The 19,649-nt window shown below is 39.5% G+C and overlaps 1 protein-coding gene across 1 annotated transcript; it reads right to left on the reverse strand.

Annotated features, from left to right (window-relative positions):
• Nucleotides 1-707: 707 nt before the first annotated feature.
• On the reverse strand, nucleotides 708-16,319 carry LOC147307093 (phospholipase B1, membrane-associated-like). The gene is made up of 43 exons (XM_086275273.1): nucleotides 16,026-16,319; nucleotides 15,261-15,304; nucleotides 15,086-15,149; nucleotides 14,818-14,881; nucleotides 14,636-14,670; nucleotides 12,221-12,287; nucleotides 12,084-12,132; nucleotides 11,351-11,416; nucleotides 11,186-11,251; nucleotides 11,047-11,102; nucleotides 10,871-10,928; nucleotides 10,660-10,767; nucleotides 10,507-10,548; nucleotides 10,086-10,154; nucleotides 9,872-9,949; nucleotides 9,693-9,753; nucleotides 9,542-9,600; nucleotides 8,898-8,971; nucleotides 8,773-8,816; nucleotides 8,360-8,468; nucleotides 8,201-8,252; nucleotides 7,216-7,296; nucleotides 6,640-6,705; nucleotides 6,460-6,560; nucleotides 6,293-6,374; nucleotides 5,560-5,664; nucleotides 5,350-5,445; nucleotides 5,168-5,239; nucleotides 4,982-5,059; nucleotides 4,798-4,858; nucleotides 4,660-4,718; nucleotides 3,982-4,049; nucleotides 3,848-3,891; nucleotides 3,610-3,709; nucleotides 3,458-3,509; nucleotides 3,250-3,330; nucleotides 2,371-2,436; nucleotides 2,125-2,219; nucleotides 1,721-1,802; nucleotides 1,510-1,614; nucleotides 1,266-1,361; nucleotides 1,083-1,157; nucleotides 708-993 (listed from the first exon to the last, which is right to left on the reverse strand). Exons 1-43 carry the CDS (start codon nucleotides 16,084-16,086, stop codon nucleotides 736-738), a joined length of 3,249 nt encoding a protein of 1,082 aa, XP_086131399.1. The 5' UTR covers nucleotides 16,087-16,319; the 3' UTR covers nucleotides 708-735.
• Nucleotides 16,320-19,649: the final 3,330 nt, after the last annotated feature.

Consider the following 19,649-nt stretch of genomic DNA (forward strand, 5'->3'; position numbering starts at 1 on the left):
GAAGCAGTGGGCAGCCACTGGGCGCCTGGGGAGCAGTGTGTAGGGACGGTACCTTGCTCAGGGGTACCTCAGGGTAGCTGTTCAGGGGAATCGTATTTCAGGGGAATAGTATTTCAGCTTGTGCTGAATGAAGGGGGAAACCGCAGAAAATGTTTCTCAATGCTTGAGTAAATGTACTTTTCACCCTGTCACAAGTTTGTGACATAATCAACAGAAGCTGTCGGCATATTTCATCACTCTAAAGGGATCATAAACCATTCCTGTGTATATTTTATCAGCAGGCTCGGCCTTTGGAGGTAATAATCAACCTAACCAGTTGGAGCATTAGTAGTTTCTGTTTTGCAGTGCTTTTTCTGCACAAACAAGTGTATTAAGCTGGGTCAGGATTGAGCAGTCACACTACAGTACACTGTTTCATGAATTATTGCCAATTAACCCTCCATTTCCCACCACCCACACCATACAGTCCCACTAGTATTTGTCTCAAAATGAAAACACATTACAAGTATACACAAAATTACCACAGAAACTTAATTCAGTGTTTATTTTACTGCATATATTTATATATACATAGACATATGTATTTAAGTTACAACATTAATTTATCAAAGCAAACAGGATCATATATAACATTGTACAGTTTTGAAAAACAGCCTCATTGTCAATGTTTGAGTAGCTCTTTATCCCCCCCCCCCCCTCCCCCCCTAGTTAGTCCCATGAAAAAACATAACAAAGTTAAAATTCTGTGCCCTTCATCTGCCCCGAAGTCATCATCTTCTTCTTGTTCTTCCTGGCTTTGTAGGAGAAGAGGAGCCAGGTGACAGCTGAACCAATCAGAAGGCCAACAACCGCCAGCACAGCAGCGAGCCATGCTTGCACAGTGTTAGGACACTTTGGATTGCCCGAGGCTTGTGGTGTGATGTCAGTTATGGGTGGTGTGGCTGTGACTGCAGGAGCCACACTGTTTATCTTTGTGAAGATGTAAGGATGTTCCTGGAACATATAAATAGGATGTCAAAGTTCAATTCCATAAACCTGTAAGAAAGCTGCAATAAGAAGTGCTTCTGCAGCTGATTCCTTACCTCAGTGGGACACTTGATTCTGTCTCTGCCATTTGAAAAGGCGTTATACGTCTGTTTTTCCCCAACTGGTTCCATCTAGAGACAAAACCACAAATGCATGTCTGTTCAGCATAAATTGCAGGGAGATGTTGTAATTATAAAGGCAAACAGTTATCCCTTTACTACCCACATTAAAAGACTCACCATGTTATTCCACACAGCTACAGCCATGTCAGCATGTCCCCGTTCACTGAAGTGGAAACAGTCCTGGGAGAAGTATGTGACATCAGGTTGGCCTTCCTGCACGAGGGAAAACACACAATCATCCCTGTTTGTGGGTAAAATGCATCCTGAGCACTGACAGACGTGTTACTGTCCGCAAACTAAATGTTTACATATAAATACATGTAGAGCGTAGTGGAGGGTGATGCGCACACGGAAGACTTACAGCATTGAAAGGTAAGATGGTGCTTTTAAAAAAAGGCTGGAGAACCACAGCAAAATCCTCTTTGTCGTCATAGCGACCTCCATCCAACAATTTTTCGGTTTCAGTCTGGGAGTAACAGATGGCTGATGTTATTAAGGTAATGTAACAATCCTGATTCATCAACACTTGTTCAGAATCAAACATTTTACTATCAAGGCTCCAGCCTGCTAACCTGGTATTCCCGATTGATTCGTTTTGCTTCTGCCAGCTCTGGTGAATTCTCTCCCGGGTCCAAGAAGCATCGGCAGACAAACCTGGGGATACACAGGGAAAAATCACTGATTTGTTATTCATTCTGGTATGAGGCAGTTGTGTCATACAATACAAATTATATCTGATATTCTAGTTTTTCTCAATAGACAGTGCAATGAAGAGGAGGGGATCTACAGGAAAGGGCCTCAGGTCGGAGAACCTCGGCTGTTGTATTTAGCCTTACAGCATATAGTCGCTTGCTCAATCTATCACCTAGACCTGATGTCTTATGACAGATTCCCTAGATATAGACGAGAAGTGATTTAGACTGCCTTGTAATCAATGGTCTTATTCATGAAAAGTTGCTTAGATTGATGAACATACTGTTGCACCACACTGCACCCTAGGGTGTCCTTATTGATCTTGCGAAGACCTTCAATTTCCAGGATCCCCAGCACGTTCACAATCGTCCTGGGAACCTACAATTAAAAAAAAAAAATCATAGAAGAGTGGAGCTAAAAAACTGGATGAACCCAAATATTTTTTTGGTTCAGAATCTCTTAAAGGTATCTTCACTTATGAGCTTACTATATAATATTATTCTTTTTACGTCAATAAAAATAGTCTCACCTCATTGTACAGCATGTCCAAGCTTGTCATCATATGATAGCTGTAGTTCTTAGGTGAGTGCATGGCCTGTAGTTTGGAGAGATGCAATCAATAAGGCTATTTATTAACACATGAACTTAGTTCAGTTCAGCCACGACTTTTTGCCCCACCCACCACACCCCATTAGTGTTTTCTTTTCTTTTTGTTGTAGCCAGCAGCATAATTAAGGCAGATATGAGGGGAATGTGGCCAAGTTTGAATCCACCAAGAGAGAGCCATGCAACATGTAAGAGCGCACTAGCAACAACTAACCCTAAGCTGTCACTACAGTCTCAGAGCTCATCTTAAATTGATGCTGCACTTTGATATTCTGCTTCAAAGCACAAACATTAAAAGAGAGACTACCCTGACAGTGGAGCTTGAGGGGTGTAATGGGAGAGGGGGTGTGGGGTGGGTTTAAAATGAGAAAGGAAAAAGCGGGAGCGAGCAAGACAGAGACAGGAAGAAGAGAGTCTCGGTTGACTTCTGTGTTGTTTATGCCTCTTAGAGAACAAGGCCTGTCACTGTGTTCTGTGTGCTTGTTCAACGCAGACATAGGCCGGGGTAGAGGAGGGAGGGGGTGATCTGTGTTGCAGGGCTAAAGCGACAGAATGTGCTTATTGAAAACAAACCATGTCTGCTCTCATCCCTGTCTGACACAATAAAACAATAAACGGGGGGGTGCTCACAAGGCTTAATTATTCTGCTCCAGTGCTTAGTTCCATTTGGGGAGTGATGATATCTCGAGAGGGCGTTTAACACCACTGGATGTTTAAGCACTACACTTGCAGAGGGAAATAATTTTTTCCCTTAGAAATGCCCTTCAAACCACATTTCCTGTGACGACTTAAAGCAACTCACCCGATCGTTGCAGTATTGACACAGGTCATTCCCTCCGATGAAGAGGGTCACAAGCTTCCAGTCGTTCTCAAAATCCACGGCCTAGTTTGATTGGTGGTGACAGATTCAGAGAGACAGGTTTAATTACATGTGTTTTCCCGCAGAAAACGTGGCAAGGCTTGAGACAAGGCTACATTAAAAATCACTTGGTAATGCATGTTAAACTCACTGGGTCCTCTTTCATGGCATCAATAAGGCTTCTGACCTGTGCAGGGATTTGTCTGCATGGAATTGCACATAATTAGCCCATGCAATGCTTCCAAGATAGCATAGTAATAAAGCCGTTTATATATCTGATAACACGTCAACGTCAGAACTCACGATATTTTAGCGCCCGATACGGCCACATTGAAACCAGCCTCCTTTTTTCCTGTCCCCTTTGACATTCCTTGGACATCAGGATTAAACTTCTTAAGGATATCTAAAGTATGTATTATAAAAAAGTTAGGGTACAGAGTTTACTCAGTTAAAGACAAAATAAAATTTTTTGTCAGATTATTTCTGCCATCTAGTGGTGCTTATGTGCACTACAGTTCAACACAGGAGGTTTCTGACTTACTGGGTAATGTTGTGACAGTCTCAAGAGTATCATCACCTCCAATGCTAATAAAAAAAATAGGCAAACAAAGAATGTGTGTTTAGAATGCAACGTTTATACTTTATAATGTGCAAAGTATTGTTTTGGTCTCTCACCTCCACGACACTCCTCTGTACTCAGTACTTAGCTCCACCAGACTTTGTGATTTAGCACCAAAGGCGGCCTACATTTGGGAAAAGGTGATTTTACAGCTGAATCATTAACAGAATTCCCCCGTTTCAACCACTCTCTCATTAAGTTGATATTACTCTATCTGTTTATACATTAACTGATTTATAGGTACCTAGAAAAGGTGTGATGTGTAACACTGTTATTACCATTATAAATTATTACAGATTAATCTACTCGCTATTGGTCCCAGAGACCAAAAAATGTGCCAGTGAGTATTTTTCAGCTCTTAAGTACTTGAAAACAAAGAAAATCCGTCCTTTAGACAGTAACTCTGTTACTTTGTCTATTAGTGACGTGATTTATGAAATATTACAGTATTAATGGGTTTTTCTGGCATTCAGTTTTTATTGTAGAAGCAAGTACGTTTGATTTATTTAGAAACTTTGAAATAAATTAGATTTGCAAGAACTGAGAACAAACAGAGAAGAAAAAACAAGACGCATAAACCACAGGCAGATAACTGCATAGCTGCCAAATAGTTGACTATGGCTGTGAGAGGCAAATGAAGGATTTGGATGAAAAACAGTGAGCGGAAAATTTTGGGAGTTATTTAGAGGATTTATTCAGTTATGACAAAATTTCAGTCACGCTCTTGAGCTTACCGTTAAAGAGTCTCCCAGAGCAGCCACTACCTTGATGTCTGCTGGTCGCACCTTGTGAGCTATTAAAAAAGTCAACATGAGTATATTTGACATGTAATCACTGTATTTCAGAACTGAATTATAACACAGGATGAGCACCTGAAGTGGGCACAGAGTTGGACGGTGCCGTGTTTGAACAGGAGAAGTCACTCCCCCAGTTCTGTAATATGATAAAGATATATTTCATAATTAAGACTCAATCATTTTCCATTGTGCATAATGTAAATAATAAATGTTTGCCACAAGTGTTTGGGGGGTATGAAACACCTAAATTATAACCTACCTGGACTGGAGCAGGAGTGGGTGGTGGGCCTGGAAAGGTGTAGCCGCTATTAACAGCCGTCCTAATGAATGGGACTGTCTGTATTTGGAAAGAAAAATGGAAATTAAAAAAAAAAAAAAAAGCTAATGAAAGCATAAAAGTAATAACATAATAATGCAGAATGTTGAGATTTAGATTCATTTTTACCTCAGAGGGACAAATCAAATCAACACCAGCTGTGAAGTTTTGTGTAGAAGTCTTGCTGCCCAGTGGCTCAAGCTAAAAGAGCATGAAAGTCGGTTACTTAGTATCAGAGAAGTTAAATAACAAAAAAAAACAAACCCGCATGGAGAAAATTTTGATGTCATAATGGCCGTAGAAACTCCTACCATATTGTTCCACAGACCACGGGCCATGAGTGTGTGAGCTTTCTGGCTGAGATGAAAACAGTCAGGGGCAAAGTAAGAGCGATCGGGCCGGCCGTCCTTTTATAAAGAAGCCAAAGAAAGGAAGACTTTTTTTTTTTCAAGTTAAACAAATTCCTAAATGAAAACAAAAATATTGTAAAAGTGTGGTGTTTCACATTTGTAAGACATTACCTGTAACTTGGGAAGAGAAAGCCCTCTAAGGAAGGGCTGCAGTATCACAGTGAAGTTACCATGCGTGTCATACCGCCCAGAGTCAACGAGCTGTTGCATGCCAACCTGAGAGGACAGACAGTCATAAGATGACCTCACAAGAATAAAAAGCAAATAAAGTTTTTGACTTTGCAGTGACAGTTATATTCAGTGGACAATGACATCATAATATCGCCCTCTTTAGCCTTTAAAAAGTCCACTTATTTGTTGTAGCAAGCTTTTAAACCTCAAGATAAATTCATTATGACCTCATGAAATTGTTTAAAATACAGAGGTGTCTTTAATTTTTAGTCATAATTATTCAGTTACTATACAATGCAGCTATTAAACCAAAGAAACAAAGAATCTGTTATTATAATTGAAATCTACTTTCATTCCTTAATAGACTGACTGTAGAGTCAGTCTATTTATGCCTTTGAAAATGCTGCTGTCAGGTTTAGTAAGCTTGAGAAATGTGTAATGCACATAAGAAAGCACAGAGAATTGTAATTATTTAGTTTATTTATTTTCTTTCTGTATTCATCTCTTATTTTATCACTTTACTCCAGAGCCATTATTGTAAGCAGTGGAGGAGTAAATTTTGTTTTTTTTCTTCAATTTTTTAAAATTGTACAATGACAAATAAAGGAACCCTGAACCTTGACATGTGGAAATTATGGAAAATCCTTCTTTTTAACTTCTTTCTCTTTCACACCTGGTAGCCTGTGTTGTAGGTCTCAAGCATCTCGAGTTCAGCTGATCCGTCTTTAGGACTCAGGGCACAGGAGCAAAACATACTGGAACATAAATGCACAGAGTGTCAATTAGTGCTTTACGATTTTTGGTCAAACTGTTTGTCCAACACAAGAAAATATTGCTTACTTTGCAAGCCAAGTTGGACACCCCAAAGTCGAATCACTGTGCAGATCACGTAGCTGTTTGACGCTAAACAGCTCTACCAGATTAACAACGGCACGAGGCACCTGGAAAGATTTCGACATTGAAAACATTCAGGGATACTGAATGGCTGTGGCAGCAAGGTGCAAGAAGATGAGAACATACTTCACGGTGGAGTATGTCTAGACCTTCACTGATCCGACGGACCACGTTCCTGGGTGAGTAATAGATCTGTAGGGGGGAAACAAAATCTCTATTACAAAAGATCCCAAGCATAAATGTGAAAAACAAATATCTGGTAAATTATTGAATTAGTTATTCCACTGAAACGTACAATTAAACTATTTTGATTATAATTTGAATGCCGAATAATTTCTTCTAGCTTCACTAATGCAGGAGTTGACTATGATTACTTGTCTTTAATGATTATTTTGGACTGTTAATCAAGTAAAGCAAGCAACTTTTGAGGCTTTTGTCTCTGAAAGATTGTTATGATAATGAGGATAATTTTAAGTTGTCATTAAAATAATAAAATATTTTGGATGAACAACATGAAAAATATCTCTAAATTTGATTTCGACCAAAAATTGACATTTGAAATTTAAACTATATTTCTAACAGCTTTTTTTCTTCTAATTCAGCAGTTTATGGCAGTTCAATGGTATGAAACCGCCTGATTATGATGGCAAAGTAAGTAAGTACAATATATAAAACAACAAAGACAACATGTGGAGCGCTTACAGTGTCCTTGCAGTAGTCGCATATGTCATTTCCACCAATGAACATGGTGATAACTTTCCAGTCATTGTTGAAATCGATACGCTGGAGGACATAAGAGGTAAAGTTCTGTGTTTAATTTGTTCATTATTAACTTAAAGCTGTGACAAAATACACATGACACTGTGTCTGAATGTACACCCACCGGCCACTCTATTAGGTACACCTGTTCAACTGCTTGTTAAGACAAATATGTAATCTGCCAATCACATGGCAACAAATCAACATGTGGCCAAGGTGATCTAACTGAGTGTCAGAATGAGAAAGAAAGGTGATTTAAGTGGCTTTGAATGTGGTATAGTTGTTGGTGCCAGTTGGGCTGGTATGAGTATTTCAGAAGCTGCTGATCTACAGAGATTTTTACACACATCCACTACTAGTGTTAACAGAGAATGGTCCAATGAAGAGAAAATATGCCATGTTGATGCCAGAGATCAGAGGATAATGGCCGGACTGCTTTGAGATGATAGAAAAAGGAACTATAGCCACTTGTTACAACCAAGGTCTGCAGAAGAGCATCTCTGAATATACAACAAATCAAACCATGAAGCAAAAAGGGCTACAGCAGCATCAAAAGATCTCACAAAGTGCCACTCTTGTCAGCTAAGAACAGGAAACGAATGCTAATGCTTTATGAAAACATGGATCCATTCTGCCTGGTATCGACAGTCTTGGCATTTTCTTGGGTCGGCTTGTGCTCCAATCCAATAAACCATCTTTGTGATGTGGTCGAGCAAGAGATCATGGATCATGGATGTAAACCAGACAACTCATGATGCTGTCAATATGGAGCAAAATCTCTGAGGAGTGTTTCCAGCATCTTGTTGAATTCATGCCACACAGAAATAAGGCAGCTCTGTTGGGAAAAAGAGGTCCAACCTGTACTAGGAAGGTGTACCTAATAAAGTCCCCAGTATGCATATTTCTCCTGCAGTTATTGCTGACTTACCGAATCGCTTTTCATTTTGTCCACTAGGATGCGCGCCTGTCCTGCCATGTCACTAGAAATAGCAACAAATGTTATCTTTAAAACTTGCTGATTATGTTTTTTTCGTATAGCATGCTGCAAATCCTGCTAAGGTTGAAAGTAAGTACAAATGTGACTTACTCGCTCTTTGCTCCTGGAACAGCCTGATTGAGAAAGGCTTTAGCATCGTTCTGTCCACTGATTCCTGTAGAGAATCCAGTCAGGGAGGGGGAAAACTCCCTCAGGATGTCTGAAAAAATGATTAGAAGTTAAAAAAAACAACAACCCTCAAATAATGATTTAATTGTTATACTCTTATATTGTAATTTAGTCATTGTGACAGCATTTAGATTTCTTAAGTATACAAAAGTGCCCTTTCATTTTAGCAACCAAACTCATTTTGTTGATTCAGGTCATTAGATTGCATAAAAGATAGGCCTGTTCAAGCCTATATCCTTTAGTGATGGTGATGAGAACCACAATTTAGTTTAATAAGTGAAATACAACTACCATTTTTTCAACTTCAAAAACATGAGTGCAAAATAGAGACATACTGGCCAGAGTTGTCACAGTGGCTATGTTTTGGTCACCACCAACGCTGAAAATTGCAGAAATTTAGTTAGTTTTATAAAGTAACTCTTCCAAAATGTAAACAAATTTGTATTTTAACTTGTCTTACCTCCATGACAATCCTCTGTACTGATTAAGCAGTAACAACAAGTTATCTGATTTTGCACCTACGCCATTGGCCGCCTGCAGGAAACATCAGATGCAAGACAATAAAAAGCCGGGCTAATAAAACCCAAAGGAATGAATTGGTTGGTCCTGCAAGGTACTATACCATAGGTGTTAAACATATGGCTCCTGGGCCACAACTAGCCTGCCTTGCATCCTATTCTACCCCAAATGTATAAAGATTGCAGAAAAGTCATTAATAACTGCAATTTTTCAAGAAAATCCAACGTGATTACAAAAAATTGTAAAAGTATGACAGTAAAAAAGTTAAAAACATAAAATCATAAAATACTTTTATGATTGTTTACTTCTAAAATATTTTTTAATGAAGGTTTTATGCCTTTTTAGATCTAGTGGGTCTGTAAATTAAGTGCAAATGAGAGATAGAGTTAATTATTTTTCTTAAGAATCAGACTGCTCACCCTTTCCTACCTTTGAAATTATTTGTTTATTAAATTTTAATGTTTTTGAAAATTATTAGTATTATCATTATTATCATTACCAGTAGTAGTAGCAGTAGTATTATTGATTTTACTGTTTGGACTCCCATTAGATGAAATTGGGCTGTAGGAGAAGGGAAACACTCACTGTTAGAGAGTCACCAAGCGCTGCCACCACCTTGATGTCTCCAGGTTTGAGCTCATTAACTGTACAGTGGAAAGAACAATGTGACTGAGCATGACTGGACTGAGAAACATATCCCTCAGTGTAGTAGTGGAATTTAAAAATCATTTCTCACCCGATGTGGGTACGGTGTTAGACTGGTTACGGTCTGTGCAAGGTATCTCGGTACCCATCTCCTAAAAAAATATACTCAGGTCAGTTTATCTACAGATTTAAATTATCTTCTTTACTTTATTTCTTTCTTTCTTTTCTTTCTTCTTCTTCTTTTTTTTTTTTTACATATCTGACTCTTACTTGAACTGCTGCTTTGTTGTAAAATTCCCCCACTGTTTCAGGAGGGGAATTAATCTGTGTACGCAGGAAAGGACGCTCCTGGGATGAGAACAGAAAATTCACAGTTTTAACAGTTTAACATTGAATTTTATAACTTAAAAAGTCTACTCTATGAGATGAAAGCATAACACATTAACACTTCAAAGGCATTTTTCAATAGACTGCAGTGACTCACCTGGTTAGGGCAAGGAAAAGTTATGGCATTTCTGTCTGTAACCTTGGGCTCACTTGTCAGTGGCTGAAGCTGGAGAAGAAAAGGTCAATGAGTGGTTAAGATTTGGGGTTATATGTGCAGCTATTTTGCATCCAGCAGCCTACAAAGTACAATCCACTCATCTGTGCATTCAGAGTGAACAACATTGAGAGGAATCATCGTGTAGATAATCCCGTGAAGTAAATCATTAAATCTTTTGTCAGGCATATTAACACTTTAATCTGTGTTTAATCTGACACTTGTTATTTCTGGCCTTTAAATTGAAGGGATGGTTTTAATGTCAGAATAAAATGAATTTCTAGAAGTCTGCTGCTCTTTCACACTGCCTATTTTCATTTTATACATTTTCCTTTTTGCATCTAAGTGTGGTTTAAGAACTTACCAGGTTTGTCCAGAGTTGAATAGTCAACTGGTCAAGGCTAGACTGTGTGGAAGCACATTACATATGCAAGGTACACATTAGTCAGCAATATTTGATGAGTTGTTAATAAAGGAAAGATTATGCAACGTAGCTGATAGGAACAATGTTACTTACAGAGTCTGATTGGGGCTCAAGGATAGTGGGGGCTGAATGCAACATAACAGTGAAGTCTGCACCGTTGTTATTCCACTTTGGATTTTTGAAGACATGGCTCAGAGTATCCTGAAAACAAATCCCAAATAAAATAGTCAGTTAGGCAGGAAAATATGTCAGAGAGAAAAAAAAAAGGATGCACAGAAAATGCATTTATTTACAAGTAGTTTACCTGCAGTGCTTTCAGGAGAGTTGCTTTATATAGGCGTTTGGCATTACACTCACACGTGCTACAAAATTAAAAACAATCCTATAACTGTACATGCATAACACAGAACAGACTTGAAACATGTTTTACATGAGTTTTTAACACGTTGCTTTTGGTAGATTTTTATGGGAAACACTCACTTATCTTGCTGATGATATCCACTCCAGGTGACCACATGAACTAAAGTACGATGCAGCTGTAAGCATACACCCAGAGTGTTATTTTTGATTGCCAATCCATATGTTCATGGAAAAACTGAATCCAAAAAAAGGACCATACCCGTTTCTGCAGTATCTGCAGAGCTGCTTCCACTTCTTGCACTGCAGCCTCAATATCTTCTTCAACCTGAAGAACAAAGAAATGGCAACATTTTGTATTTTTTCCTTTTCGTCACATGCGGCACCAAAAATAGAGCCTCAGCAGAAATTAAACAAGAGATCTTACATGTGACGAACAGGCACATATGAAATCTGCGGGCACAAACAGCAGCACAAGCTTCCAGTCTTCCACCTGAAAGGACATGCAGTATAATGTATGAGTGTCTAAGTTATTTCTTTTTCATGCACACTTTGTTAGATTTGATTTTCTTGGATAACACAGTGCGCCTCAGTTGGGCGAATGCTTGCAGTTTATGAACTTAACCTGTCATTGTTCACATCTACCCAGAGAAAACGTAACAGTTTCCATCAATCTCACGTTGACTTTCTGTTTCTGTTTGATGCTTTTGTTCATTCCTCTCGTTGTGCTTCATAGGATTTTATATATGACTGATTTTCACTCATGCGTTAAAATGTCTTAAATTAAAGTGGCCTCATTTATCAATACGTTTTTATGCCTGTGAAGCTCTTTGAACCTCTGTATGTGATATTGGTTATAAAAATGAAACTTAAAATTAATTAATAACTGTGGCATTTCACCACCAGAGACATTCCTGAATAACCATGACTGGGGGATTTAAATTAGTTAGTGATTATGGGAGTACCCAAGCACACCATGTCTCCTTGTTGAGATATCAAGCTGAGATTGATGTTTTAGTGAAAGTATCCTGTCATCTGTTTCATTTGTATTTATGTATATGCCATTGTTTTAATAGTGGATAAGCTCATTCACTGTAAAGGTCACAGAAACATTTAGATGTTTAAAATGCATAAATTAATATGACAGGGGTTAATTCTACCTGATGTGAAAGGGAGAGTGAAAGATCCTCGGCTTCTTCCAGTAAACTCCTGCAAACACAGAAACTCTCATGTAAAGAACCCTGCATCTGTCTTCTTAAACAGTATTTATCTGTAAAATGGGCATAATGTGTTTTACCTGGACTGTGATGAGCTCTGAGCTGATTGTTGAGCAATCACCGTGGGGTTAAACATGGACAGCAACTCTATTCAAACCACAAAGACATTACAGTGAAGACTGTGGTAGGCGTTAACACACAATAATAATGTACAGACAATGTACATTATGACATAGATGATAACTGACGATAAAAAGAAAGCTTGCTTTCTTTTATGTTCATGTGAAATCAGGGTCACTAACCAATGTTTATGGCCCCTATCGTATCCTTACAGATAAAGGAAACTATATGTTTATTAACCCTGACCTTGAACTGAACTATTAACTGTAAAAGTACATAAAACATAATCACAAAGGCCTTAATGATTTGATAAGCATTTTTAAAAAAAGCTTTAATCCACTTGAAGTTGGCAGTGAAAGGTGAAATGATAAAGCAGGTTTATAGTGGTTAACTAAAACAAGTCAAGTCAAGTCAAGTCAAGTTTATTTATAGAGCACATTTAAAAACAACCAAGGCTGACCAAAGTGCTGTACAGTAAATACAGATAAAAATACAATAGAACACAATTTCGTAATAACACCTCGCTGATAAAAATAAAATAAAAATATATAAAACAAATAAATTAAACCTTTCTAAAAGCCAATGAAAAGAGGTGAGTTTTAAGAGCGGTTTTAAAAGTTTCTAGGCTTTTGGAGAGTCTGACGTGAGGAGGCAAACTGTTCCACAGTCTGGGTGCAGCCACAGCAAACGCCCTCTCTCCCTTTGTCTTTAATTTATACCTGGGAACATCTAAAAGCATCAGGTCGGCTGACCTCAAAGATCTCCTGGGGCGATAAGTACTAAGGAGTTCTGACAGGTAAGAAGGTGCAGTGCCATTTAAAACCTTAAAAGCCAGCAATAAGATTTTAAAATCAATCCTAAAGGCAACTGGGAGCCAGTGGAGAGAGCAGAGAACCGGAGTGATGTGGTCTCTTTTTTTTGAACCGGTCAACAGGCGAGCGGCAGCGTTCTGCACCAGTTGAAGGCAATGTAGACAGGAACGATCTAGGCCAGCATAGAGGGAATTGCAGTAGTCTAGCCGTGAAGTAATAAAAGCATGGACCACTCTTTCTAGATCGTTCCTGCAAAGGTAAGACTTGACTTTGGCTAAAATCCGCAAATGATAAAAAGATCCCTTAACTACAGAGCTAATTTGTTTATCAAGTTTAAAAGCATTGTCAAAAATAACACCAAGACTCTTAATGGAAGAAGTGCAATCGGAGGTTAGGGGTCCCAAAAAGTCAAGAGAGAAGTTGGGATCTTTAGGAAGCCCAAACACAATGACTTCAGTTTTGCTTTCATTAAGGTGTAAGAAGTTAAGAGTCATCCAAGTCTTAATGTCAGACAAGCAGGAGAGTAGCGGTTGCAAAGAAACATTGCAGTTCAACCTCAGAGGGAGGTAGATCTGAATATCATCGGCAAAGATGTGGAAGGACACATTATGTTTACGGAGCACATCGCCCAGAGGGAGCAAGTACAGAATAAACAACAGGGGGCCTAGTATGGACCCCTGAGGTACGCCACAGGTTAAAGGAGCTCTGGGAGATGACAGTTCACCAAGGTGAACAGAAAAACTCCTATTATTCAAATAGGACTGGAAAAACTTTAAGACAGTGCCCTTTAAACCGACACAATGTTGAAGGCGGGATAGCAGTATGTTGTGATCAACAGTGTCGAAGGCTGCTGTCAGGTCCAGGGTTACTAAGACAGCAGCACAACCAGAGTCAACAGTTAAAAGCAAATCATTAAAAACTCTCAGAAGGGCGGTTTCTGTGCTATGCCGAGCTCTAAAACCAGACTGGAACTTCTCATAGAGATTGTTATTGTCAAGAAATAGCTGGAGCTGCGTGAGGGCGGCTCGTTCCAGTACTTTAGACAGAAAAGGGAGGTTGGAAATGGGCCTATAGTTAGAGAGTAGGGATGGATCTAGATTAGGCTTTTTAAGGAGAGGTTGAACAACAGCGTGCTTGAAGGGTGTTGGAAAACAACCAGAACTGAGGCAGGCATTGATCAGGACCAGAAGGAAAGGTCCGACTGAGTCCAGAACCTGCTTCAGAAGCCGAGAGGGGATAGCATCGGTGGAACAGTTGGTAGAACAAGATTAATGGTCAAGTTCTAGGCCTGATAACATAATAGGAGATTTAAATGATATAATAATAATTAGTTGGGAAATTATTAACTTTGAAACCATGAAACCGAAGTTCAGTCATAAAGTAACAAAGTATTTTGGGAAAACAGTTTTGTGATTACAAATACTACATGTAAAAGTAATTTCAAAGGTTAACAGTTGATAACCAATGTGATTATTTATATTAGATTGCATTGTACATTTTTCATTTTATACATTCATCTCTTGATATTTGAAAATAGTACAACTGGCTGTAAATGAGACTTACCAGCTAGTCTACTGATAATTCTGGAGGCTTCATCCCTAAAAATGAAGACATACACATTGTATAAGACGGTGGTTGTGTTCAGTTAGGTTTACTTTTAAAGCCACAGTACGTGCTGACCCATTCAGTGTTCATTCTTCAGTATTACTTACATAGATTTGTGCTTTTTTTGTTTTGCAATATACCTGTTTGAATCTGGTATTCCCAAGGTATAAACAGTGGTGATATCAGTAGGTGTCAGAGCATGAACTGGTGTTGGAAAAGCAAGGAAATGAAATGTCAGCAATCTCATAATGCAACACTAGAAAATATATTTAAAAGCAGACCTATTATAGAAGGATGAAAGTAGTGACTAAGCGCCTTCAGGCAACTGTTGTTGTGATTTGATGCTATAGAAATAAAATTGAATTTTAACTCAGTGCCGTCACTGATTATGTCTGCAGGGAGCATTACCTGAAGAAGATGGAGACAAGTGCGGTGGTAATGGTGAGCAAAGTATGGACATGTACATTTCCGTCTGAATCACATAAAAAAGTCTGTACATTAGTACATTACAAGAGCAATATACAGATGATAGTATAAAATATGAATGTGCAGACAAAAAGGTGTGATAACTGGCAAAAAGTACCTCTTCTGTTTTTACTTTTGTCTGGTCGCCACCTTCAACACCATCTAGATGGGACGTAAGTCAAAATTAACACGTTTAAATTTCTAAAATACTGAAATGAAACCAAACCCATGAAATTAATCAGTAGAAGTTAGGCGGTTTATAAAAGTTGAAAATCTTAAATTAAAAAGAGTTAATTAGGTTAAAAAATATTAGCAGGTAACAATAAAAAAGTTGCATTTTTCTTATTTTAATTTTGTAAAACTCTTTGAGATTTTTAGTGAATAATCAACTAAATTAATGTTTGCGCACTCCAAATCTAAGCCAGGTGGAGAGATGACCGATTGGCAAAAAAACTCATTATATTTATTTGAGTTCTACTTTATTTAAAACAGAAAGATAAAGTATTAGCTTTGCTGGGATAGCTAATACACTCTCTCTGAGTGCCCTCATAGATGCTTCTCAGATTTTAAAATTGCAACTTAACAAGACTTCTGTGTAATTTACTACATTTGCATTTTCAACCCAAACATTTTATACTCAGTGTATAAAGTGTACATCAGCAAACACGAGATAATTCTAGTATAAAACACAGCTTAAACACAAGGCACTCTGTAAAGGAAACAATGCTGTCAAACTGGTCAAATTAGGTAAATCATGCATGAGCCAGCAGTGACTGCTCAGTCAAAAGATCATTCTGATTTCAGCTCATGCTGTGCCTTCTTGCCCTTAAAATTCGCTACATAAGTGAGCACATTAAAGTAGTCCAACCTGTTCAGTACTTACCTGAATATGTCATGCATAATCCAACAAGGATAGCCACAATCAGGAGCGCAGCTCGAGCCATGATGTGGTCAGAGTGTTTTCCACGCTGGGGAATTTGTGCAGTTCTTCCTTATTTACCTTTGAGACTCAGAGAACGAAACTCTCACTCGCTGTAAAAGTGCAGCATATCAATAAAGAGTGTGGAAAAGACCGGGATTCCAGAGAGAGCAAAGTTTTAAAAGGCAAAGAAGGGAGCCAGAGAGGAAACCCTGTCAAACAGAAAAGAAAAGAGTCCTCCCTGCTATGTTTGTCCTTTACACATCTGCTCTTATTCTCTTTTATAACCCCTTCTTATCAGTTTATCCAAATGACAATCGATCACATCCCTTTCTCTATCTCTACAGCTATAATTGTGCTGTGTCACCTATTGGGACACATAAATCAAAGGACCATGATATGAGTATCAGTTTTTGGACTTCTAAGTCAGAGATTAAATACCTTTATATAACAATGACTGGCATATTAGTGAATCAACTGAATGAATAAAATCCATATGTCGTGATTTTAGGTAATTTTTTGTGTGTAATTTGCTTATTTTAAACCAAATAACTATTCTGAAGTTAAAATTTTACCAGTTTCTGTTCCATTATGTCATGGAAGGGGTTTGTGGACACAATGACACATCGTGAGGATCACATTAATGATTCACAGTAAAACTCACGTGGGTGTAAAGACACAACTAAGAAAATTATTTGCAGGTTTATAGTTTTCTAGCTTTCAGGGATGATTTCTGTGTATTTTAAATATGCTGCCCCACAATTTATAGTTGGACTAATGCTTCACTTTGTCGGAAGACGGTTCTTAACCAATAATGATGAATGGGAGTTCCTGGTGTTGTATGTGTTTCACCCAGGTTATATAATTTTATGCTAACAACCAGCAAGTTCGCTTTTGGAGATGTTTTGAGATAAGATTAGATTGCTAAATACTTTATGAGTTGTGTCCTTTGAGATGGCTGTGCAGATAGACCCGACCCTTGGAATCAGTGCAGGATAATCAATCAAGATATCTTGATGTTTTCGAGTTGTCAGGAGTTTTCCATCAAGCAAAACATTTTAGGTTTATAATGTTATGACATGTTGTATCAAAACAGGCATAAACAGCCAGGTTATAAATAAGGACAAACTGAATAACTAAGCAGAAAAAGATAAGAAACAGCTTCACTAGAGATCGGGACTTTTTTGATCTATGAAAAATGGAGCTAGTCCAGTTGACTGATATCTTACTTACACACACTACATATGTGTTACAACTGCTGATTTAAGGATGTTGCATTTTGGAGAGCCTGAAGGTGTATTGGGAAGGAGCTGAAAGAGCTAAGGTCTACAACTTCAACACAACTGCCTTCTTTTTTCATGTTCACCCAGTTCTCTCGCTGCTGCAGCTTCTCATATTCCATATCAGTGGAATATGGTAGCTATTGGATCTGCAGAAAAGTGTGACAAAGAAGGTGCTTAAGAAGTACAGCCTTGGAAAGACTCACAGCTTTGGCCAGCCGCTTGAAGAGATACACCAGAGAGATTGAAGGTGTTACAGAGTATAGCATGGTGGAAAAGGATGGAGAGAATCCCCCACTAAGCTTTTGGGTTGGCATTTCTTTAGATTTTGTTTTGTATTAATTGCATGCTTTGGTGTTTGTTTGTGTTTGATGTGAGGTGTGGGCCACACCCATGTGGGAGTGGAGATTCTACTCTAGTCCAGCTGCCAGCTATTTGGAGTTGAATACAGGGAGCAGCTGATTGGGGAGGATTGGAGCCCTTCTCTATAAAGGGGAGAGGAAACAGGAAGTAGGGGTTGTCGTTGTTTTTTTTAGTAGGACATTAGTGTAGCAGGGAAGCCTCGAAGATCCAGGATGAAGTGTGCACATTTTAATGGAAAAGATTTTTAACCTGGCCTGGTTTTGCTTTTAAAATAAACTGAGGATGTTGGAGGGAGGACTCATTCTTATTGGGATGTGAGTGGATGTGCTGGAAGGCAGGAAAACAAACACTGGACTGGAGACTCTCTGTGCCCCTGACAAGGAAACTGGACCAGTTTTGGGGAAGTTCCAGCTCCCAGGATGTGATGTGGAGACCCAGCCTCGAACGAAGTCAGGCCTGAAAAGGCTAACAACCCTGACCGTGGTGGCTTTGGGCCTTGGATTCCTGGCCAGAGTTGTGTCTTCAGCCAGTAGTTTTACCCGGAGAAAGAACAAATAAATCTTGTGTAACCCATTACAGTGTGCGTGTGGTGGTTCGTTACTGGTCAATATTAGAGCTACTACTTTCTTGTACGGAGGCCATTTTGGGCCTTACGTAACAAAGGCATGAGAATAAACCAGCTGTTCTCCACAGAATACTAAAAGAGCATATGGGAGAAGGACACAACCCAATACTCAGTGGATGGTGGATCTGAGAGCAGACCACAGCAACCACCCTGAACAGGGTCCAGTAGCCATCACAGTGGCAGACATCCAAGAAAGGGTCTCCAGTATGAAGAGTTGGACAGCACCAGGCGCCGACGTGGTTCACGCCTACTGGCTGAAGAAGCTGACTGCACTCCATGAGCGTATGGGAGCACAAATGAACCAGCTGCTAATTGACGAGAGACATTAGCAGCTGTGTGGAGTTTGCATGTTCTCCCCGTGTTTGCGTGGGTTCTCTCCGAGTACTCCGGCTTCCTCCCACCGTCCAAAGACATGCAACTTGTGGGGATAGGTTAATTGGATAATCCAAATTGCCACTAGGTGTGAATGTGCGAGTGAATGTGAGTGCGAATGGTTGTCTGTCCCTATGTGTTAGCCCTGCGACAGACTGGCGACCTGTCCAGGGTGTACCCTGCCTCTCGCCCTATGACAGCTGGGATAGGCTCCAGCGCCCCCCATGACCCTGAAAAGGATAAGCGGAAGCGAATGGATGGATGGATGGACCCCCGGAATGGCTAACTGAAGGCGGGACAGTCCTGATGCTCAAGGACCCCCAGTACGGTCCGGTCCCATCCAAATACCGGCCAATAACCTGCCTCAGTACTACATGGAAGCTCCTGTTGGCTAAAATGAACAGGCACATGGGTCAATACGTAAGCGGGGCACAGAAAGGAATTGTCAAGAAAACCAGAGGCGCGAAACCTAGCAGTCAGCCAAGACTGCAAGACTAGGCTGACCAACCTGTGCACTGCCTGGATTGATTACAAGAAGGCCTATGACTCAATGCCCCACACCTGGATCCTGGAATGCCTACACCTATACAAGATCAACAGGACCCTAAGAGGCTTCATCAGGAACTGATGCACAATCCAGCACATAACAGCAGGGTGCAAGATGCAAGCAGGCAGGGCATACATTGAACGCCATTACCAAGTGGCCGGCATAGTGTACAGAAACATCTGTGCCGAATATAGCTTGGAAGTCCCGAGGTCAAAATGGGAGACGCCCCCAAGGGTGGTGGAGAATGGCCGAGCTAAGATCCTGTGGGACTTCCAGATACAGACGGACAAAATGGTGGTGGCTAACCAACCGGACATAGTGTGTCACGGTTCTGGGTCCGTTGGACCCAGTATTTTGAGTTTATTGTGTTTTGATTTAAGTTTGCATCAGGGATTGTGTTC

Source organism: Aulonocara sp. 'chitande type north' Nkhata Bay, linkage group LG19 (assembly GCF_057382095.1).
Source record: "Aulonocara sp. 'chitande type north' Nkhata Bay isolate Kocher_YH1m ecotype deep benthic linkage group LG19, A_spYH_male_GT1.1, whole genome shotgun sequence".
Classification (NCBI taxonomy): Eukaryota; Metazoa; Chordata; class Actinopteri; order Cichliformes; family Cichlidae; genus Aulonocara; species Aulonocara sp. 'chitande type north' Nkhata Bay.